The 23,266-nt window shown below is 48.0% G+C and overlaps 1 protein-coding gene across 3 annotated transcripts in view; it reads right to left on the bottom strand.

Annotated features, from left to right (window-relative positions):
* pds5b (PDS5 cohesin associated factor B) overlaps positions 1 to 23,266 on the bottom strand; it is a 99,585-nt gene that overhangs the window by 32,857 nt on the left and 43,462 nt on the right. For all 3 annotated transcript variants that reach the window (XM_036968175.1, XM_036968176.1, XM_036968177.1), the window contains 15 exons: positions 22,646 to 22,786; positions 22,403 to 22,518; positions 20,542 to 20,636; positions 18,544 to 18,689; positions 16,380 to 16,531; positions 15,059 to 15,172; positions 12,824 to 12,905; positions 12,470 to 12,518; positions 10,220 to 10,359; positions 6,184 to 6,299; positions 5,582 to 5,687; positions 5,118 to 5,278; positions 4,241 to 4,364; positions 3,771 to 3,929; positions 3,586 to 3,654 (listed from right to left, as the gene is read on the bottom strand). In XM_036968175.1, coding sequence (XP_036824070.1) covers positions 3,586 to 3,654; positions 3,771 to 3,929; positions 4,241 to 4,364; positions 5,118 to 5,278; positions 5,582 to 5,687; positions 6,184 to 6,299; positions 10,220 to 10,359; positions 12,470 to 12,518; positions 12,824 to 12,905; positions 15,059 to 15,172; positions 16,380 to 16,531; positions 18,544 to 18,689; positions 20,542 to 20,636; positions 22,403 to 22,518; positions 22,646 to 22,786 — 1,770 coding nt within the window. The remainder of the gene's footprint in view (positions 1 to 3,585; positions 3,655 to 3,770; positions 3,930 to 4,240; positions 4,365 to 5,117; positions 5,279 to 5,581; positions 5,688 to 6,183; positions 6,300 to 10,219; positions 10,360 to 12,469; positions 12,519 to 12,823; positions 12,906 to 15,058; positions 15,173 to 16,379; positions 16,532 to 18,543; positions 18,690 to 20,541; positions 20,637 to 22,402; positions 22,519 to 22,645; positions 22,787 to 23,266) is intronic.

Genomic DNA, 23,266 nt, shown 5'->3' with positions numbered 1-23,266 from the left:
GGGTGGAGCTGAAGTAGGTTTAAGTTGGGTTGTGTGTGTGTGTGTGTGTGTGTGTGTGGGGGGGGGTTGGAGGGTTTTGCATCAAACCTGTAACTGCCATTTCCTGAAACCTCTAGTCTTAAATTATATCAAACAATGTAGCCAACAGTCTTTCTGTGAAGGTCTGTATTAGAGGAACAGATCTCTGCCATTTCCCATCCACACAGCCAACTACCGCACCACACAGCCAACTACCGCACCACACAGCCAACAACCGCACCACACAGCCAACAACCGCACCACACAGCCAACAACCGCACCACACAGCCAACTACCGCACCACACAGCCAACTACCGCACCACACAGCCAACTACCGCACCACACAGCCAACAACCGCACCACACAGCCAACTACCGCACCACACAGCCAACTACCGCACCACACAGCCAACTACCGCACCACACAGCCAACTACCGCACCACCAACTACCGCACCGCACCGCCAACTACCGCACCACACAGCCAACTACCGCACCACACAGCCAACTACCGCACCACACAGCCAACTACCGCACCGCACCACCAACTACCGCACCGCCAACTACCGCACCACACAGCCAACAACCGCACCACACAGCCAACAACCGCACCACACAGCCAACAACCGCACCACACAGCCAACTACCGCACCACCGCACCACACAGCCAACTATCGCACCACACAGCCAACTACCGCACCACACAGCCAACTACCGCACCACACAGCCAATTACCGCACCACACAGCCAATTACCGCACCACACAGCCAACTACTGCACCACACAGCCAACTACCGCACCACACAGCCAACTACCGCACCACACAACCAACTACCGCACCACACAGCCAACTACCGCACCGCCACACAGCCAACTACCGCACCACCACACAGCCAACTACCACACCACACTGCCAACTACCGCACCACCCAGCCAACTACCGCACCACACAGCCAACTACCGCACCACACAGCCAACTACCCCAACACACAGCCAACTACCACAACACTGCACCGCCCGGTCCATCGCGCCTACTACCATTGTGGAGATCAAAGCATGTGCCGGCAAGACTGTGTTCTCGCTTAGTTGACAAAACGATGTAGCTAACTAACGTTACCTTCGTTGTTATGATGCCTTCGCTAAGGAGCTAACTACCGTCCGTCATTATGATGCCTTCGCTAAGGAGCTAACTAACATTACCTCCGTCATTATGATGCCTTCGCTAAGGAGCTTACTAACGTTACCTTCGCAGTTATGATGCCTTCGCTAAGGAGCAAACTAACATTACCTCCGTCATTATGATAACTTCGCTAAGGAGCTAACGACGAAGGTAATGTTAGTTATGATGCCTTCGCTAAGGAGCTAACTAACGTTACCTTCGTTATGATGCCTTCGCTAAGGAGCTTACTAACGTTACCTTCGTCGTTATGATGCCTTCGCTAAGGAGCAAACTAACATTACCTCCGTCATTATGATAACTTCGCTAAGGAGCTAACGACGAAGGTAATGTTAGTTATGATGCCTTCGCTAAGGAGCTAACTAACGTTACCTTCGTTATGATGCCTTCGCTAAGGAGCTTACTAACGTTACCTTCGTCGTTATGATGCCTTCGCTAAGGAGCTAACTAACATTACCTTCGTCATTATGATGCCTTCGCTAAGGAGCTAACTAACATTACCTTCGTCATTATGATGCCTTCGCTAAGGAGCTAACTAACGTTACCTTCGTTATGATGCCTTCGCTAAGGAGCTAACTAACATTACCTTCGTTATGATGCCTTCGCTAAGGAGCTAACTAACGTTACCTTCGTTATGATGCCTTCGCTAAGGAGCTAACTAACATTACCTTCGTTATGATGCCTTCGCTAAGGAGCTAACTAACATTACCTTCGTTATGATGCCTTCGCTAAGGAGCTAACTAACATTACCTTCGTTATGATGCCTTCGCTAAGGAGCTAACTAACATTACCTTTGTTATGATGCCTTCGCTAAGGAGCTAAGGAGCTAAGGAGCTCCTTAGGAGCTAAGGAGGTAGAAGAGAGGTGTGGTTGGGGAAGGAGTTAGAGGAGAGGTGTGGTTGGGGAAGGAGGTAGAGGAGAGGTGAGGTTGGGGAAGGAGGTAGAGGAGAGGTGTGGTTGGGGAAGGAGGTAGAGGAGAGGGGTGGTTGGGGAAGGAGGTAGAGGAGGGGGGTGGTTGGGGAAGGAGGTAGAGGAGAGGGGTGGTTGGGGAAGGAGGTAGAGGAGAGGGGTGGTTGGGGAAGGAGGTAGAGGAGGGGGGTGGTTGGGGAAGGAGGTAGAGGAGAGGGGTGGTTGGGGAAGGAGGTAGAGGAGAGAGGTGATTGGGGAAGGAGGTAGAGGAGAGAGGTGATTGGGGAAGGAGGTAGAGGAGAGGTGTGATTGGGGAAGGAGGTAGAGGAGAGGTGTGGTTGGGGAAGGAGGTAGAGGAGAGGGGTGATTGGGGAAGGAGGTAGAGGAGAGGGGTGATTGGGGAAGGAGGTAGAGGAGAGGGGTGATTGGGGAAGGAGGTAGAGGAGAGGGGTGATTGGGGAAGGAGGTAGAGGAGAGGGGTGATTGGGGAAGGAGGTGGAGGAAGTAGAGGAGAGGGGAGGTTGGGAAAGGAGGTGGAAGAGGTAGAGGAGAGAGGGGAGGTTGAGGAGAGAGGGGAGGTTGGGAAAGGAGGTGGTAGAGGAGAGAGGGGAGGTTGGGAAAGGAGGTGGTAGAGGAGAGAGGGGAGGTTGGGAAAGGAGGTGGAAGAGGTAGAGGAGAGGGGTGGTTGGGGAAGGAGGTAGAGGAGAGAGGGGAGGTTGGGGAAGGAGGAAGAGGAGAGAGGATGTTGGGGAAGGAGGTGGAGGAGGTAGAGGAGAGGGGAGGTTGGGAAAGGAGGTGGAAGAGGTAGAGGAGAGAGGGGAGGTTGGGGAAGGAGGTGGAGGAGAGAGGGGAGGTTGGGGAAGGAGGTAGAGGAGAGAGGGGAGGTTGGGGAAGGAGGTAGAGGAGAGAGGGGAGGTTGGGGAAGGAGGTAGAGGAGAGAGGGGAGGTTGGGGAAGGAGGTAGAGGAAGGAGGTGGAGGAGGTAGAGGAGGTGGTAGGTTGAGGGAGGAGGTGGAAGAGGTAGAGGAGAGAGGGGAGGTTGGGGAAGGAGGTTGAGGAGAGAGGGGAGGTTGGGGAAGGAGGAAGAGGAGAGAGGAGGTTGGGGAAGGAGGTAGAGGAGAGAGGGGAGGTTGGGAAAGGAGGAAGAGGAGAGAGGAGGTTGGGGAAGGAGGTGGAGGAGGTAGAGGGGAGGTTGGGAAAGGAGGTGGAAGAGGTAGAGGAGAGAGGGGAGGTTGGGGAAGGAGGTGGAGGAGAGAGGGGAGGTTGGGGAAGGAGGTGGAGGAGAGAGGGGAGGTTGGGGAAGGAGGTAGAGGAGAGAGGGGAGGTTGGGGAAGGAGGTAGAGGAGAGAGGGGAGGTTGGGAAAAGGAGGTTGAGGAGAGGTGGGAGGTTGAGGAAGGAGGTGAAGGAGGTAGAGGAGAGGTGGTAGGTTGAGGGAGGAGGTGGTAGGTTGGGGAAGGAGGTGGAGGAAGAAGGGAAACCAACCTTGGCCAGGGTTTCAGAAGACACCTCATCATCAGGAACCCACAGCTTGGTGGTCTTCTTACCTGGGATCTACACAACAACCACACATCCACAATAAACAGAGGATGTTACAACCAGGAACACTGCGATAGCTTCTCCTCTCAAGTGAAAAGACGTAAGTGTTCTGTGTGTCTATCTGCGCCCACCCTGTCGCTCATGAGCAGGTCCTTGACTATGAAGTTGGCCACCAGTGATTTGAGCGGAGCGGCAAACTGTTCTGGGGCCAGCAGAGCCAGGTGACCCAGAGTGGTGAGAGGAGTTATCAGCTGATCCAGGTCCTCAAGGTCCAGGCCTTTATGCAGCGGCTGGGAAGAGAGAGAGACAAGACATTTCACTCTTTACCTTGTCATCTGTTGACACGTGTAGAACTTCAAGAGGGCAGGTTTCCCCAGACACAGATTCAACCTCGGCCCAAAAATAACTTTCAATGGAGAGTCACTACTCAGAAAGCTTTTCAGTCGCTCTTCCGGTTGGAATATAATATTTCGTAATATAACATTTGTATAATATTTTATTAAATGATTGATTCATTGATTGATTGATAGGAAAAAGGGCTGAAGAAGCGAAGATATTAGGAGAAAAATGACTAGATCGTAAAAGGCAGACTGGTCCTCACCTCAAAGATCTGAGCGAAGTGCGTGTCTCGGTGTGTGAACATGGCATGGATACAGTGGATGGCATATTTGGCCTGGCGAGGCGGTCCTCTCTTAGCTTTGATCTGCAGTACTGGCAGCAGAACACTAGGGGGAGTAGAGGAGCGCATTAGAGGGAGGAATTATAGGGAAATAAGAGACTTCCCCCCCCCCCCCCCCCCCCCGGGGAGATGAGGTTTATGAATTGCCTGACTGGGCTGTGGGACAGTACACCTGTTACAGTTGGAGAGTTCAAATGGAACTGATGACAGGGCCCTCCGTCTATCAACCAATCAGCATCCAGGATCCAAACAACTAGTTCTATAATACACATTCATACACTAGAAGGCTGTTCTGCACACTACAGCAGCTTGTTCCAATGGGAAACAATGGCCAAAAGAGCGGCAAGACTTGCTACCCGTTGTTGGAGACATTAGCAGACTCCTTACGTTGTAATCTACAGAAAGACTGTGATTATTTAACGTGGGACGACTATTCAGCCTAATAATAACATCAAGGTAACACAATCAGAGAGCTTTATGGGTAAACATTTGTGTTCATCAAATAAATGAAAAATGGGGGGAAAAAGTTGTGAACTCACGACTTGATGCGAGGAAGGTATGTAGGTATTTGTGTGTGTGTGTGTGTATGTAGATGTATGTGTGTATGTGTGTGTATGTAGATGTGTGTGTGTGTGTGTATGTAGATGTATGTGTGTATGTGTGTGTGTGTGTGTGTGTGTGTGTGTGTGTGTGTGTGTGTATAGATGTATGTAGGTGTGTGTGTGAATGTAGGTGTGTGTGTGTGTGAATATGTCTGTGTACACATCTATGCAACACAAACATTTGACATTAAACTCACGACTTGATGTGAGGGAAGCTCTCCTCCATCTTGCTTCCTGTGTTTTTAAATATCTGCAGCGCCGCCTCGGCCACCTTCTCGTCATCCATCTTCAGACAGCCCAGCAGGGATTCAAACGTCTCCGCAGAGTGGAACGACACCGGGTGGGTGAACGACAGGACCTGGAGGGAGGGGGGGGGGGGGGGGGGGTGAATGACGACAGAGACAGAAAGCCAGAGAGGAGAAAGAGAGAGAGAGGGAGGGGTGGGGTGAATGACAACAGAGACAGAAAGCACAGGGAGCCAGAGAGGAGAAAGAGAGAGAGAGAGGGGGGGTGAGAGAAGGGTGAATGACAACAGAGACAGAAAGCACAGGAAGTCAGAGAGGAGAACGAGAGAGGGGGGGGGGGGGGGGGTGAGAGAAGGGTGAATGACAACAGAGACAGAAAGCACAGGAAGCCAGAGAGCAGAAAAAGAGAGAGATACCTTGAGTAGTTCCAGTCCTGCCCTGATGGCCTGTTCGGTAGGAACTCCCTCTTCATCATCCTCAGCTGTTCCATCTATCGACTTGTTCACCTGCTTTACCAGAGCACTGAGAGGGAGGGAGAGAGGGAGAGGGATGGAGAGAGAGGGAGGGATGGAGAGAGAGGGAGAGAAGTAGAGGGAGAGAAGTAGAGAGGGAGAGAGAGAGGGGGAGGAAAGTAGAGAGGGAGGGAGAGGGATGGAGAGAAGTAGAGAGGGAGAGGGAGGGAGGGGGATGGAGAGAGAGGGAGGGAAGGAAGTAGAGGGAGGTAGAGAAGTAGAGAGAGGGAGGGAAGTAGAGAGGGAGGTAGAGAGGGAGGGAAGTAGAGAGGGAGGGAGAGGGATGGAGAGAGAGGGAGGGAAGTAGAGGGAGGAAGAGGGATGGAGAGAGAGGGAGGGAAGTAGATAGGGAGAGGGGAAGAGAGAGGGAGGGAGAGGGATGAAGAGAGAGGGAGAGAGAGGGCGTTAGAGAGAAAAACACAACGTAAGCAAAATAGATCCATCACCTTGTGTGTTTGGGGTTGTGCAGTAGAGTGTGTGTGTTAGTGTGTTGGGGTGTGTATTACCTGATAGACTCTGTGTCGATGTGTACAGGAGCAATTCTTTCCAGCAGGAACTTGACCATCTCTAAGAAGGGATTACTGGGCTGTTTAGGACTGCCTAACTTCTTAGTGATGTCTCTCTGGAGGACACACACACACACACACACGCGGTTTCTGTTAGGGAAAAGTGGCGTCAGACATCTGACTGGCAGCATTTTATTTTGCCGGACCCATATGCATTGAGTAACCTGATTACGGCGTCCACCCGCGGTGTTCAGAACAACATTTAGTTCATGGCAATTCATCTTCAACAGAACATGCAAGTCGAGGATGCAACGATGTGAGATCCCTTCTTACTAAAAGTCCGATGCCCACATTTTTCCCTCTGCCATCAAGATGAGTAACAGCAGCATACCACCCTGCATATCACTGCTGGCTTGCTTCTGAAGCTAAGCATGGTTGGTCCTGGTCAGTTCCTGGATGGGAGACCAGATGCTGCAGGAAGTGGTGTTGGAGGGCCAGTAGGAGGCACTCTTTCCACTGGTCTAAATAAATATCCCAATTCCCCAGGGCAGTGATTGGGGACATTGCCCTGTGTAGGGTGTCGTCTTTCGGATGGGACGTTAAACGGGTGTTCTGACTCTCTGAGGTCATTAAAGATCCCATGGCACTTATCGTAAGAGTAGGGGTGTTAACCCCGGTGTCCTGGCTAAATTCCCAATCTGGCACTCAAACCATCACGGTCACCTAATAATCCCCAGTTTACAATTGGCTCATTCATCCCCCTCCTCTCCCCTGTAACTATTCCCCAGGTCGTTGCTGCAAATGAGAACGTGTTCTCAGTCAACTTACCTGGTAAAATAACGGATAATTAAAAGTAACGAACAGAAAAATCACTAGCCTATGTAAATCTACTATCCCTCATAAAATAAAAAAGTTTCCCTATTCTATTGGTCAACTTGCCGAGAAATACCAAACAGACTCTGGGACAGTTGTGGGACGATAGATCCCAAATTCACGCTACATTAAAAAAATGCAACAGATCAGAATGTTTAGTTTAGAAATGTTGATAATCTATGATTTCTTCACATTATAAACTATGCAGGGCAGAAGGCTACGCACAAATGTTCGTTCCATAATGCAATTAACAGAAAAACACTTGTCCAAAGTGAGCGGTTTTATGTCCATTAGAAATGTAGAAAGAGGGGAGGTGTAAGGTGTAACAACTAGCATGGGATGCTAATATGACTAGGATTATCAACAACTAGCACGGGATGCTAATATGACTAGGATTATCATCAACTAGCATGGGATGCTAATATGACTAGGATTATCAACAACTAGCATGGGATGCTAATATGACTAGGATTATCAACAACTAGCATGGGATGCTAATATGACTAGGATTATCAACAACTAGCATGGGATGCGAATATGACTAGGATTATCAACAACTAGCATGGGATGCTAATATAACTAGGATTATCAACAACTAGCATGGGATGCTAATATAACTAGGATTATCAACAACTAGCATGGGATGCTAACATGACTAGGATTATCAACAACTAGCATGGGGCGCTAATGTGACTAGGATTATCAACAACTAGCATGGGATATTAATATGATTAGGATTATCAACAACTAGCATGAGATGCTAATATGACTAGGATTATCAACAACTAGCATGGGATATTAATATGATTAGGATTATCAACAACTAGCATGGGATGCTAATATGACTAGGATTATCAACAACTAGCATGGGATGCTAATATGACTAGGATTATCAACAACTAGCATGGGATGCTAATATAACTAGGATTATCAACAACTAGCATGGGATGCTAATATAACTAGGATTATCAACAACTAGCATGGGATGCTAACATGACTAGGATTATCAACAACTATCATGGGGCGCTAATGTGACTAGGATTATCAACAACTAGCATGGGATATTAATATGATTAGGATTATCAACAACTAGCATGAGATGCTAATATGACTAAGATTATCAACAACTAGCATGGGATATTAATATGACTAGGATTATCAACAACTAGCATGAGATGCTAATATGACTAAGATTATCAACAACTAGCATGTGATGCTAATATGACTAGGATTATCAACAACTAGCATGGGACGCTAATATGACTAGGATTATCAACAACTAGCATGGGACGCTAATATGACTAGGATTATCAACAACTAGCATGGGACGCTAATATGACTAGGATTATCAACAACTAGCATGGGATGCTAATATAACTAGGATTATCAACAACTAGCATGGGATGCTAACATGACTAGGATTATCAACAACTATCATGGGGCGCTAATGTGACTAGGATTATCAACAACTAGCATGGGATATTAATATGATTAGGATTATCAACAACTAGCATGAGATGCTAATATGACTAAGATTATCAACAACTAGCATGGGATATTAATATGACTAGGATTATCAACAACTAGCATGAGATGCTAATATGACTAAGATTATCAACAACTAGCATGTGATGCTAATATGACTAGGATTATCAACAACTAGCATGGGACGCTAATATGACTAGGATTATCAACAACTAGCATGTGACGCTAACATAACTAGGATTGTTATTTTGGTTACAAGACAATGAAAGAACATTTCTGATTTTGCTACTTTGAAGCAAGGTAAAAACATGCCTCATAATGTTGTAAAATGTTCAGGTTTCCAACATTTCAGTATATGTTTTCAAAATGCGTACTGCCTCCAGCTCATTGCAAAGCGGTGTGTGACGCGGCGATGAAGCCTGCCTCCTGTCGCCGATACATTGGCTGTTTGAGAGGCTGTAGCAACAGACTCTCGCTGTCTGACAGATTTTTTGCACTCCAAGGGCTCTGTATCTGTATGCTGCGAGTGTGTGGTAAATAAGATGCGTAACGAATATACACAACGCACTGATTTAAATCCACTATATTATGCAAATGATCCTATAGACCAATAGGCATGGCCGGTCAAATGTCTTTCCGTGGACTGGTGTTAATGAATAAAAAAGCATTATGGGATTGTTTTCCTTCTTCTGCCGGACAATTTACTTTATCGGCTTTTCAACAAACCCAAAATATTCCGGCCACAAGCCGGCTAATACCGGCTGACGGAAAACCGTGGCACACACACAGTATAATCACACACACAGTATAATCACTCACTCACACACACACACACACACACAGTATAATCACACACACCAGTATAATCACACACACCAGTATAATCACTCACACACACACTATAATCACTCACACACACACTATAATCACTCACACACACACTATAATCACTCACACCACACACTATAATCACTCACATCACACACTATAATCACTCACACCACACACTATAATCACTCACACCACACACACACACACACGTATAACAGGTTACTAGGCTGTTTAGGACTGCCTGGTTTCCTAGTGAAGTCTCTCTGTAGGAGGATAAGTAACGGGGGCGAGGCGAGGCGACAGCCTGGGGTTCGATTCTGTCACGTTTCAGAGGACGGCCAGGCGGGTCACGTTCCAGAGGACGGCCAGGCGGGTCACGTTCCAGAGGACGGCCAGGCAGGTCACGTTCCAGAGGACAGCCAGGCAGGTCACGTTTCAGAGGACGGCCAGGCGGGTCACGTTCCAGAGGACAGCCAGGCAGGTCACGTTTCAGAGGACAGCCAGGCGGGTCACGTTTCAGAGGACGGCCAGGCGGGTCACGTTCCAGAGGACAGCCAGGCAGGTCACGTTTCAGAGGACGGCTGGGCGGGTCACGTTCCAGCGGACTCATGACTCCACCTTTACCTCTTCCATTGAGAAGTTACAGAGATGAGCCAAGGGACCTAATTATATGCTTGTGGCCACACCACCCTGGACACACCTGTTAGGGCCTGGTTAGAACTGGGACAGGAGACCGCCTGGGAATACCAGGTGCCGTAAGCAACAACAACCAAAAAAGCAACAAAAAAAAAGGAAGGAAGGATAAGTAATAAAAACACATATGCAATCGCACGCTCTCTCTACTCACCACACAGACTTGGGCCTGTTTGCAGGAGCAGGCCGGTGAGACCAGGGTCTCTAGTTGGTTTCTGATCCGCTCATCATCATCCAGGACCTGGGCTAGCTTCTTCACAAAGTCCTGGGCCTTGCCTGGGTCTGGAAGGTTCCCTGGAGACACACACAAATGGGGGGGGGGATTTGGTTAGAGTTGAGAGTGTGTGTGTGGTGGGTGTGCACTTAGAAAATAAGGGTTCTTCGGCTGTCCCCATTTAAAAGAAACTCTTGGTCAACCGAATGTGATCTGTTCGTTCGACCAATCGATTGGTCAAAATAAGTAAACATGCATTTTTCCATATATAGTCACCCTATGTGTTTTAATGAAATCAACTATATGCATTGAGCTTGTCTGATGCTTTAAGCGCACAGTTTGCTGAAGAAAGACAAATGCCTCAAGAGGGAACCAGAGATCTAGATAACCAGAAGAAAAATAACTATCCTCTTCACCTCTCCTGCTGGCCTTCGCAGATTCTGCCATTACTCTCCTGAAGATGCCGGTAATAGGCTACACGAGGAGTCTGCAAGCTTTCTCATGGTTGAATGCAAATTTACCATTTCTACCGATCTACCAGTTGCGGTTTTCATATGCAAATTTTCATGACAGTTTCGTTTAATTTACAATAACGCCTTCATATCTCAAAATCATTGTCATATGGTTAATCAAAATTATATCTAAATGAATATCCTATAAATCACATTGGCTACACACGGCCTGTCTGCAACCGACTTTAAACACCGCACCAACTATTAACTTGGGTCAGGCCTGAAGCTTGCACTGGCAAACTTGCAACATTGTATAAAATATTCTGGGCCCTCAAGAGTTTCCCATGCCAGTGAGCTTGGGACAGACACAGCTGTAGGCTATTTTCACAAGGGATAAGAAGCAGTGCTTGACTTGGGCAGGAGCTCACCGGAACGGAGTACCAGCATCTCAAATTTTCAACTGCTTGAGCTCCGGTTCCTCTTATAGAATATTAGCTCAAAAGTATTGTGGATCTACTGCACCTAAATATAAACAGTACCGGCACTCAAAATGAGTAACAGAACCTATTTCAGTCAAACTCAAGAACTGATAAGAAGTAATCAGGGATATGGAAAGGGAGACAGCTAGAAAGATATTACTTTGCGAAGCTCCACAGGTCATTAGTGGTGGTGCTTTAGGCCAATCAGAAGACTGGAATAATAATATTGAATACATGAACAGAAATTACCGTAACCAAAGTTTAGACCGCCACTCCTGAGTGGCGCAGCGGTCTAAGGCACTGAGAGGCATCACTACAGTTCATTCCCGTGATGTGTCACAACCGGCTGTGATCGGGAGTCCCATAGGGCGGCGCACAACTGGCCCAGTGTCGTCTGGGTTAGGGGAGGGTTTGGCCAGGAGGGGCTTTACTTGGCTCATCGCGCTCTAGTGACCCCTTGTGGCGGTCCGGGCGCATACAGGCAAAACTCTGGTCAGTTGAACAGGGTTTCATCAGACACATTGGTGCGGCTGGCTTCCGGGTTAAGCTGGTACATATTTCGGAGAATGCATGACTCGACATTTGCCCCCCGAATGTCGAAATTGTGCCTCTGGACACATGGTCAATCCCACGCCAGCATTGGCCGTGCAGCATTTACGTTGATACGGCCTCGGCAGTAGTCAGGGCGTTCACGCTTCACGGAGCAGTGCAGAGATGTTGTCAAAGTAGCGAAGTTTGTGTTTTCTACAGGATGTACCGCCCCCACCTAACGTCAACCAATCATGTCAATGCAGAGCTACACAGAGCCCTGAGCATTTTTCCAACATTTGGGAGGCGCATGGTAATGTGGTACAGAGCTGGATTTGACCTCTGCGTGTCTCTAGGGGGTCCGTCATTACGTCACACCCTCCATATGGAGCCTCCCACCACATTTCAGATCAAGCAGAAATTGGCTTTTATTCTAGGCCTCTGCAATGGATTAGTTCACTGAGATGGGCGCAATATATATATAGATATATATGTTACTACTTAACTAAAACAATCTCGGTCGACCAACAGCCTAAGGACCAAACAATCGACCAGTCGACTAATTGGGGTCAGCCCTAGTCTCCATAGAATATTATTTTTAAGTTCCATGTAGAAACTTTTTGGGTTCCATTGTAGAACCTTCAGTGGAAAAGGTTCTACAATGGAACCCAAAAGTGTTCTACCTGGAACCAAAAAGGGTTCTTCAAAAGGGTTGAGTGAAGTTGACTTACTGGTAATCACCATAACCTTGGCAAACACCGCCTTGCTACCCGCATCAGACTGAAACAACAACAACAATATTTAGTGTTACAATACATTTCAGTGGCAGTCTTGGAGTAGAGTATATATGAACATTCAGCGTTAGTAGCAGTCTTGGAGTAGAGTATATATGAACATTCAGCGTTAGTAACAGTCTTGGAGTAGAGTATATATGAACATTCAGCGTTAGTAACAGTCTTGGAGTATATATGAACATTCAGCGTTAGTAACAGTCTTGGAGTATATATGAACATTCAGCGTTAGTAACAGTCTTGGAGTAGAGTATATATGAACATTCAGCATAAGGAGCAATTGATTAGCAGTACCTTGGGCTGTTTGACCAGGTCCAGGAGATCTTTGACATGGTGTCTCAACATGTTCTGACACTTCCACATCTCATTCAGAGCCCTGGGGGAGAGGAGAGAGAGAGAGGAGGCTATTAAAACACATAGTAAGTCGGCCACAGAGGCCCTGCTAAAGGAGGGCAGTAGCATATTACAGTAGCATTGATGAGGTATGTATGGAGGAGGCTGGAGACAGAACCTCTGCTGACTAAAGCATGTTTTCATCACCAGTAAGAAACTGCTAGCCGTTGGCTGCTAACAGCTGAGAACTGCTAGCCGTTGGCTGCTAACAGCTGAGAACTGCTAGCCGTTGGCTGCTAACAGCTGAGAACTGCTAGCCGTTGGCTGCTAACAGCTGAGAACTGCTAGCCGTTGGCTGCTAACAGCTGAGAACTGTTAGCTAACTGGCAAACACAAAAACAGTCTCAAACTTTGGGAGGAAGGACCACCAGAAATGGTCATATCGCCCTCTAGTGGGGAACGTAAGCCTGGCTCAAATAGAAGCCTGGCTCAAATACAAGCCTGGCTCAAATAGAAGCCTGGCTCAAATGGAAGCCTGGCTCAAATAGAAGCCTGGCTCAAATAGAAGCCTGGCTCAAATAGAAGCCTGGCTCAAATAGAAGCCTGGCTCAAATAGAAGCCTGGCTCAAATAGAAGCCTGGCTCAAATAGAAGCCTGGCTCAAATACAAGCCTGGCTCAAATAGAAGCCTGGCTCAAATGGAAGCCTGGCTCAAATAGAAGCCTGGCTCAAATAGAAGCCTGGCTCAAATAGAAGCCTGGCTCAAATGGAAGCCTGGCTCAAATGGAAGCCTGGCTCAAATGGAAGCCTGGCTCAAATAGAAGCCTGGCTCAAATAGAAGCCTGGCTCAAATAGAAGCCTGGCTCAAATAGAAGCCTGGCTCAAATAGAAGCCTGGCTCAAATAGAAGCCTGGCTCAAATAGAAGCCTGGCTCAAATAGAAGCCTGGCTCAAATAGAAGCCTGGCTCAAATAGAAGCCTGGCTCCACCTGTTTTGTTCAGTGATTTAAGCAAATAAACACCCGGGCTATTAATTTAAGTTTTACAGAATACAAATACTGTGCCAGGCCCTAAGCATTAGTACATTACAGTAGCAGAAGTACAATACAGCAGCAGAAGGGAGGGAGGAACAGGAGACTTACTTGACAGCGTTAGTGTCCAGGGTAGGGATGGAGGAACAGGAGACTTACTTGACAGCGTTAGTGTCCAGGGTAGGGATGGAGGAACAGGGGACTTACTTGACAGCGTTAGTGTCCAGGGTAGGGAGGGAGGAACAGGAGACTTACTTGACAGCGTTAGTGTCCAGGGTAGGGAGGGAGGAACAGGGGACTTACTTGACAGCGTTAGTGTCCAGGGTATGGAGGGAGGAACAGGGGACTTACTTGACAGCGTTAGTGTCCAGGGTAGGGAGGGAGGAACAGGGGACTTACTTGACAGCGTTAGTATCCAGGGTAGGGAGGGAGGAACAGGGGACTTACTTGACAGCGTTAGTGTCCAGGGTAGGGAGGGAGGAACAGGGGACTTACTTGACAGCGTTAGTGTCCAGGGTAGGGAGGGAGGAACAGGGGACTTACTTGACAGCGTTAGTGTCCAGGGTAGGGAGGGAGGAACAGGAGACTTACTTGACAGCGTTAGTGTCCAGGGTAGGGAGGGAGGAACAGGGGACTTACTTGACAGCGTTAGTGTCCAGGGTATGGAGGGAGGAACAGGGGACTTACTTGACAGCGTTAGTGTCCAGGGTATGGAGGGAGGAACAGGGGACTTACTTGACAGCGTTAGTGTCCAGGGTAGGGAGGGAGGAACAGGGGACTTACTTGACAGCGTTAGTGTCCAGGGTATGGAGGGAGGAACAGGGGACTTACTTGACAGCGTTAGTGTCCAGGGTAGGGAGGGAGGAACAGGGGACTTACTTGACAGCGTTAGTGTCCAGGGTAGGGAGGGAGGAACAGGGGACTTACTTGACAGCGTTAGTGTCCAGGGTATGGAGGGAGGAACAGGGGACTTACTTGACAGCGTTAGTGTCCAGGGTATGGAGGGAGGAACAGGGGACTTACTTGACAGCGTTAGTGTCCAGGGTAGGGAGGGAGGAACAGGGGACTTACTTGACAGCGTTAGTGTCCAGGGTAGGGAGGGAGGAACAGGGGACTTACTTGACAGCGTTAGTGTCCAGGGTAGGGAGGGAGGAACAGGGGACTTACTTGACAGCGTTAGTGTCCAAGGTAGCGTAGAGATAATACAAACACTTCATCCTCTCTGTGGTCTCCAGGTTGTGAGGTACCATGTACTGGGCAAAGATACGCTCTACCAACAACCTGACAGACAGAGGAGAGAGCAGAGGAGGGAAGGAGAGAGAGGATGTGAGGAGGGAGAGAGGATGTGAGGAGAGAGGATGTGAGGGGAGAGAGAGGATGTGAGGAGGGAGAGAGGGTGTGAGGAGGGAGAGAGGATGTGAGGAGGGAGAGAGGATGTGAGGAGGGAGAGAGGATGTGAGGAGAGAGGGGATGTGAGGGAGAGAGGATGTGAGGAGGGAGAGAATGTGAGGAGGGAGAGAGGATGTGAGGAGAGAGGGGATGTGAGGGAGAGAGGATGTGAGGAGAGGATAGAGAAAGAGGATGTGAGGAAGGGGGGAGGAAAGGTTATAAAGAGGAGAGAAACGAGAGAGGGAGTTATAACATTACAGGGAGATATAGGGAGCTATATTTTATTTCTCAATCCAAACCCCTCTGACCCCTCTCCATATTTTATTCTACCAGTCTCTCTCTCCCCTCCTCCCCCCTCTCCATATGTTATTCTACCAGTCTCTCTCTCCCCTCCTCCTCCCTCTCCATATGTTATTCTACCAGTCTCTCTCTCCCCTCCTCCTCCCTCTCCATATGTTATTCTACCAGTCTCTCTCTCCCCTCCTCCCCCCTCTCCATATGTTATTCTACCAGTCTCTCTCTCCCCTCCTCCTCCCTCTCCATATTTTATTCTACCAGTCTCTCTCTCCCCTCCTCCTCCCTCTCCATATGTTATTCTACCAGTCTCTCTCTCCCCTCCTCCTCCCTCTCCATATGTTATTCTACCAGTCTCTCTCTCCCCTCCTCCTCCCTCTCCATGTTATTCTACCAGTCTCTCTCTCCCCTCCTCCTCCCTCTCCATATGTTATTCTACCAGTCTCTCTCTCCCCTCCTCCTCCCTCTCCATATTTTATTCCACCAGTCTCTCTCTCCCCTCCTCCTCCATATGTTATTCTACCAGTCTCTCTCTCCCCTCCTCCTCCCTCTCCATCTTTATATTCTACCAGTCTCTCTCTCCCCTCCTCTCTCAGCAGTGTAGGAGTCTCTTGGAGTCGATCGTTTCTCATTACACTAATTTAACAGAATTATCTTTTTACATCTGCCAGCACACACTCTCTGTAATCTAACCCTTCTTTCCATTTAGACACAGACTGGTCGTTGATGCTCTGTACTTCCCTTCCCTTCACACACACACACCTTCCTACCTGTACCACCCCCTCCCAGCGTCCCCCCCTCCTACCTGTCGTCGATGCTGTTCTGGTAGTAGATGTGTAGTAGTTTATCTTTGATCCAGGAGATCTGATTGGCTGCCTCCTTGCCCCCCTCTCCCTGGAGAGAGTACTTCTTATAGATCTGAGCCAATCCCATCATGGCCTCTTTACGCACACGCCACTATGGAGGGAGGGAGAAGAGTGGAGAAGGGAGAGAGAGGGAGGGAGAAGAGTGGAGCGAGAGAGAGAGGGAGGGAGAAGAGTGGAGAGGGGAGAGAGGGAGGGAGAAGAGTGGAGAGGGGAGAGAGGGAGGGAGAAGAGTGGAGAGGGGAGAGAGAGGGAGGGAGGGAGAAGAGTGGCGGGAGGGAGAAGAGTGGAGAAGGGAGAGAGGGAGGGAGAAGAGTGGCGAGAGAGAGGGAGGGAGAAGAGTGGAGAAGGCAGAGAGAGGGAGAAGAGTGGAGAGAGAGGGAGGGAGAAGAGTGGAGAAGGGAGAGAGAGGGAGGGAGAAGAGTGGATAGGGGAGAAGAGTGGAGAGGGGAGAGAGGGAGGGAGAAGAGTGGAGAGAGAGAGGGGGGAGAAGAGTGGAGAGGGGAGAGAGAGGGAGGGAGGGGTAAGAGTGAAGAGAGAGGGAGGAAGAAGAGTGGAGAGGGGAGAGAGAGGGAGGAAGAAGAGTGGATAGGGGAGAGAGAGGGAGGAAGAAGAGTGGAGAGAGAGGGATGGAGAAGAGTGGAGAGGGGAGAGGGAGGGAGGGAGAAGAGTGGATATGGGAGAAGAGTGTGGGGAGAAGAGTGGAGAAGGGAGAGAGAGGGAGGGAAAAGAGTGGAGAAGGGAGAGAGAGGGGGGAGAAGAGTGGAGAAGGGAGAGAGAGGGGGGAGAAGAGTGGAGAAGGGAGAGAGAGGGGGGAGAAGAGTGGAGAAGGGAGAGAGAGGGGGAGAAGAGTGGAGAAGGGAGAGAGAGGGAGGGAGAAGAGTGGAGAAGGGAGAGAGAAGAGTGGAGAGAGAGGGAGGGAGAAGAGAGGAGAAGGGAGAGAGAGGGAGAAGAGTGGAGAGAGAGGGAGGGAGAAGAGTGGAGAAGGGAGAGAGAGGGAGGGAGAAGAGTGGAGAAGGGAGAGAGAGGGAGGGAGAAGAGTGGAGAAGGGAGAGAGAGGGGGGAGAAGGGTGGAGAGAGAGGGGGGAGAAGAGTGGAGAGGGGAGAGAGAAGGAGGGAGGGAGGGAGAAGATTGGAGAAGGGAGAGAGAGGGAGAGAGAAGAGTGGAGAAGGGAGAGAGAGAGGGGAGAAGAGTGGAGAAGGGGGAGAGAGGGGGGAGAAGAGTGGAGAAGGGAGAGAGAGGGGGGAGAAGAGTGGAGAAGGGAGAGAGAGGGGGGAGAAGAGTGGAGAAGGGAGAGAGAGGGGGGAGAAGAGTGGAGAAGGGAGAGAGAGGGGGGAGAAGAGTGGAGAAGGGAGAGAGGGGGGGAGAAGAGTGGAGAAGGGAGAGAGAGGGGGGAGAAGAGTGGAGAAGGGAGAGAGAGGGGGGAGAAGAGTGGAGAAGGGAGAGAGAGGGGGGAGAAGAGTGGAGAAGGGGGAGAGAGGGGGGAGAAGAGTGGAGAAGGGAGAGAGAGGGGGGAGAAGAGTGGAGAAGGGAGAGAGAGGAGGGAGAAGAGTGGAGAAGGGAGAGAGAGGGGGGAGAAGAGTGGAGAAGGGAGAGAGAGGGGGGAGAAGAGTGGAGAAGGGGGAGAGGGGAAGAGGGAGTAGAGTGGAGAAGGGGGGAGAGGGAGAAGAGTGGATAAGGGAGAGAGAGCAGGGAGAAGAGAGAGAGAGCAGGTAGAAGAGTGGAGAAGGGAGAGAGAGAGGGGGGAGAAGAGTGGAGAAGGGAGAGAGAGGGGGGAGAAGAGTGGAGAAGGGGGAGAGGGGAAGAGGGAGTAGAGTGGAGAAGGGGGGAGAGGGAGAAGAGTGGATAAGGGAGAGAGAGCAGGGAGAAGAGAGAGAGAGCAGGGAGAAGAGTGGAGAAGGGAGAGAGAGAGGGGGGAGAAGAGTGGAGAAGGGAGAGAGGGGGGAGAAGAGTGGAGAAGGGAGAGAGGGGGGAGAAGAGTGGAGAAGGGAGAGAGAGGGGGGAGAAGAGTGGAGAAGGGGGAGACAGACAGCAAAACGTTGACCACTAGGAAGTTCACAACAACCCATACTAATCCATTCCTTCCTAAAAACAACAACTCATACCCTCTTGTCCAGAGTCCTCTCCTTGACAAAGTTCAGCAGGGCGTCGTTGACCAGAGTCAGGTCCTTCTTGGCCGCAGTTACTATGGAGACGATGACGTCGTGACGGATGGCCTCCTCGGGGTCATGTGACCTGACCTTCAGGAATTCTGGGAAACGTAAGAGGGACAGATAGACTCCCGATCAATAACTGAACGTTTCACATGATTGACTGATCAATTGATTGATTGACTAACTGGTTGGTTGCTAGATTGATCAACAGTTACCAGTCTTTTGCCAGGTAAGGCTGATCAATGATAACACTGATTATTGACTGACTGACTGGCTAAATGAATGACAGAATAACTGACTGACTGGCTGGCTGACGTGATAGTTATCTGTGATGTCCTTGGCCAGGTCTGTCTGGATGGTTCATGATAATAATGATAGTTACCTGTGAGGTCCATGGCCAGGTCTGTCTGGATGGTTCATGATAATAATGATAGTTACCTGTGAGGTCCTTGGCCAGGTCTGTCTGGATGGTTCATGATAATAATGATAGTTAATTGTGAGGTCCTTGGCCAGGTCTGTCTGGATGGTTCATGATAATAATGATAGTTAATTGTGATGTCCTTGGCCAGGTCTGTCTGGATGGTTCATGATAATAATGATAGTTAATTGTGAGGTCCTTGGCCAGGTCTGTCTGGATGGTTCATGATAATAATGATCGTTACCTGTGAGGTCCTTGGCCAGGTCTGGTTCATGATAATAATGATAGTTAATTGTGAGGTCCTTGGCCAGGTCTGTCTGGATGGTTCATGATAATAATGATAGTTAATTGTGAGGTCCTTGGCCAGGTCTGTCTGGATGGTTCATGATAATAATGATAGTTAATTGTGAGGTCCTTGGCCAGGTCTGTCTGGATGATTCATGATAATAATGATAGTTAATTGTGAGGTCCTTGGCCAGGTCTGTCTGGATGGTTCATGATAATAATGATAGTTAATTGTGAGGTCCTTGGCCAGGTCTGTCTGGATGATTCATGATAATAATGATAGTTACCTGTGAGGTCCTTGGCCAGGTCTGGTTCATGATAATAATGATAGTTACCTGTGAGGTCCTTGGCCAGGTCTGGTTCATGATAATAATGATAGTTAATTGTGAGGTCCTTGGCCAGGTCTGTCTGGATGGTTCATGATAATAATGATAGTTACCTGTGAGGTCCATGGCCAGGTCTGTCTGGATGGTTCATGATAATAATGATAGTTACCTGTGAGGTCCATGGCCAGGTCTGTCTGGATGGTTCATGATAATAATGATCGTTAATTGTGAGGTCCTTGGCCAGGTCTGGTTCATGATAATAATGATAGTTAATTGTGAGGTCCTTGGCCAGGTCTGTCTGGATGGTTCATGATAATAATGATAGTTACCTGTGAGGTCCTTGGCCAGGTCTGGTTCATGATAATAATGACAGTTAATTGTGAGGTCCTTGGCCAGGTCTGGTTCATGATAATAATGATAGTTAATTGTGAGGTCCTTGGCCAGGTCTGGTTCATGATAATAATGATAGTTAATTGTGAGGTCCTTGGCCAGGTCTGGTTCATGATAATAATGATAGTTAATTGTGAGGTCCTTGGCCAGGTCTGGTTCATGATAATAATGACAGTTAATTGTGAGGTCCTTGGCCAGGTCTGGTTCATGATAATAATGATAGTTAATTGTGAGGTCCTTGGCCAGGTCTGGTTCATGATAATAATGATAGTTAATTGTGAGGTCCTTGGCCAGGTCTGGTTCATGATAATAATGATAGTTAATTGTGAGGTCCTTGGCCAGGTCTGGTTCATGATAATAATGATAGTTAATTGTGAGGTCCTTGGCCAGGTCTGTCTGGATGGTTCATGATAATAATGATAGTTACCTGTGAGGTCCTTGGCCAGGTCTGGTTCATGATAATAATGATAGTTAATTGTGAGGTCCTTGGCCAGGTCTGTCTGGATGGTTCATGATAATAATGATAGTTACCTGTGAGGTCCTTGGCCAGGTCTGGGTGGTTCATGAGACAGTGGGAGGCAAACTTGACACACTCCAGTCTGATGGGCACGTGGATATCATTGAACCTGACAAGACACAAACAACAACCTCTAAAAAAAAAAACAATTACCTCAGAAGCCTGACAATCTATTCATCTGTAACACACAGAGCTGTGTCTTACTATACTTGTGATAACTTTTTGGGGACCAACAATTGATTCCCATTGAAAATCCTATTTACCTTAAATATAACCCTAAACCTTGCCTTAAACCTAAGCCTAAACCCTAACTCTAATTTTAAACCTAACCCTAATTCTAAACCTAAAATAGCCTTTTTACAAGTGAGGACCAGCTAAATGTCCTGGTACTCACGACTGATTATGATTTTTCAACGCCGATACCGATACAGATTATTGGAGGACCAAAAAAGCCGATGCAGATTTATCGGCCGATTTTTTAAATGTATTTGTAATAATGACAATTACAACAATACTGAATGAACACTTATTTTAACTTAATATAATACATCAATAAAATCAATTTAGCCTCTAATAAAATGAAACATGTTCAATTTGGTTTAAATAATGCAAAAACAAAGTGTTGGAGGAGAAAGTAAAAGTGCAATATGTGCCATGTAAGAAAGCTAACGTTTCAGTTCCTTGCTCAGAACATGAGAACATATGAAAGCTGGTGGTTCCTTTTAACATGAGTCTTCAATATTCACAGGTAAGAAGTTTTAGGTTGTAGTTATTATAGGACTATTTCCCTCGATACCATTTGTATTTCATTAACCTTTGACTATTGGATGTTCTTAAAGACACTTTAGTATTGCCAGTGTAACAGTATAGCTTCCGTCCCTCTCCTCGCTGCACCCTGGGCTCGAACCAGGAACACAACGACAACAGCCACCCTCGAAGCAGCGTTACCCATGCAGAGCAAGGGGAACAACTACTCCAAGTCTGAGCGAGTGACATTTGAAACGCAATTAGCGCGCACCCCGCTAACTAGCTAGCCATTTCACTTCGGTTACACCAGCCTAATCTCGTGAGTTGATAGGCTTGAAGTCATAAACAGCGCTGTGCTTGCGAAGAGCTGCTGGCAAAATGCACGAAAGTGCTGTTTGAATGAATGCTTACGAGCCTGCTGCTGCCTACCACCACTCAGTCAGACTGCTCTATCAAATCATAGACTTAATTATAACATAAAAACACACTGAAATACGAGCCTTAGGTCATTAATATGGTCCATTCCGGAAACTATCATCTCGAAAACAAGACGTTTATTCTTTCAATGAAATACTGAACCGTTCTGTATTTTATCTAACAGGTGGCATCCATGAGTCTAAATATTTCTGTTACATTGTACCCTAGCCTATTAATTCAATGTTATGTCATAATTATGTACAATTCTGGCAAATTAGTTCGCAACGAGCCAGGTGACCCAAACTGTTGCATATATCCTGACACTGCGTGCAATGAACCCAAAGAGCGTTGGACTAGTTAACTAAGGTTGCAAGATTGAATCCCTGGGCTGACAAGGTAAAAATCTGTCGTTCTGCCCCCTGAACAAGGCAGTTAACCCACCGTTCCTAGGCCATCATTGAAAATAAGAATGTGTTCTTAACTGACTTGCCTAGTTAAATAAAAATTACATTTTTATTTGTAAAAATCGGCCAAAAATACCGATTTCCGATTGTTATGAAAACTTGAAATCGACCCTAATTAATCGGCCATTCCGATTAATCGGGCGACCTCTACTCACAAGTATAGTAAAACACACACACACACACGTAACAGGAAAGCCTTTCACACCAAACATTTAGCCAGCATGAGAACACCCTCTCTCTGTCTCACCTGCCCAGGTAACACTGCCACAGGGGTTTGTTCTGTGCTGCCAGCTCAGAGTCTTTAGCTCCAAACATCTTAGCTAACAGCTTGACCACCTGGAGACGCTCATCATTATCATTGCTCTGGAGAGGAAGGGAGAAAGAGAGAAAGAGGGAGAGCAGAGAAAGAGGGGAGGGAGGGGTTATCATTCAGTAAACGAGAGGTAGTTTGTCCTTGAGGTAGGTGTGTGTGTGTGTGTGTGTGTTATACCTTCAGTTTAAACTCTAGCTGTGGTAGTACAGACAGCAGTAGATGGCTGTCTATGTTGTAGAGCTCCAGGATCAGGTCAAACACATGTTCTGACAGATCACTGACAGACGTCTTCCCCAACATCAACACCAGGTTGAAGAACTGATGGAGAGACACAGAGAGAGAGCAAGAGAGAGACACAGAAAGAGACACCGAGAAAGAGAGATACAAAGAGAGAGAGAGAGAGAGAGAGAGAGACACAGAGAGAGCCAGAGAGACACAGAGAAAGAGATACAAAGAGAGAGAGACAGAGAGAGCCACAGAGAGAGAGACACAGAGAGAGAGAGAGAGAGAGAGAGAGAGAGAGAGTGAAATACAAAGAGAGACACAGAGAGAGAGAGATACAAAGAGAGAGACACAGAGAGAGAGACACAGAGAGAGAGAGAGAGAGCGACACAAAGAGAGAGAAAGAGCGACAGAGAGAGAGCGAGAGAGAGAGAGAGAGAGAGAAAGAAAGAGACAGAGAGAGAGCGACACAAAGAGAGAGAGACAGAGGTGACACAGAGAGAGAGAGAGAGAGAGAGAGAGACAGAGGTGACAGAGAGAGAGAGCATTAGTACACAAACACAACTGTCAATATCA

Source organism: Oncorhynchus mykiss, chromosome Y, assembly GCF_013265735.2.
Source record: "Oncorhynchus mykiss isolate Arlee chromosome Y, USDA_OmykA_1.1, whole genome shotgun sequence".
Classification (NCBI taxonomy): domain Eukaryota; kingdom Metazoa; phylum Chordata; class Actinopteri; order Salmoniformes; family Salmonidae; genus Oncorhynchus; species Oncorhynchus mykiss.
The sequence above is the reverse complement of the archived record's forward strand: the minus strand, read 5'-3'. Positions and strand labels throughout refer to the sequence as shown.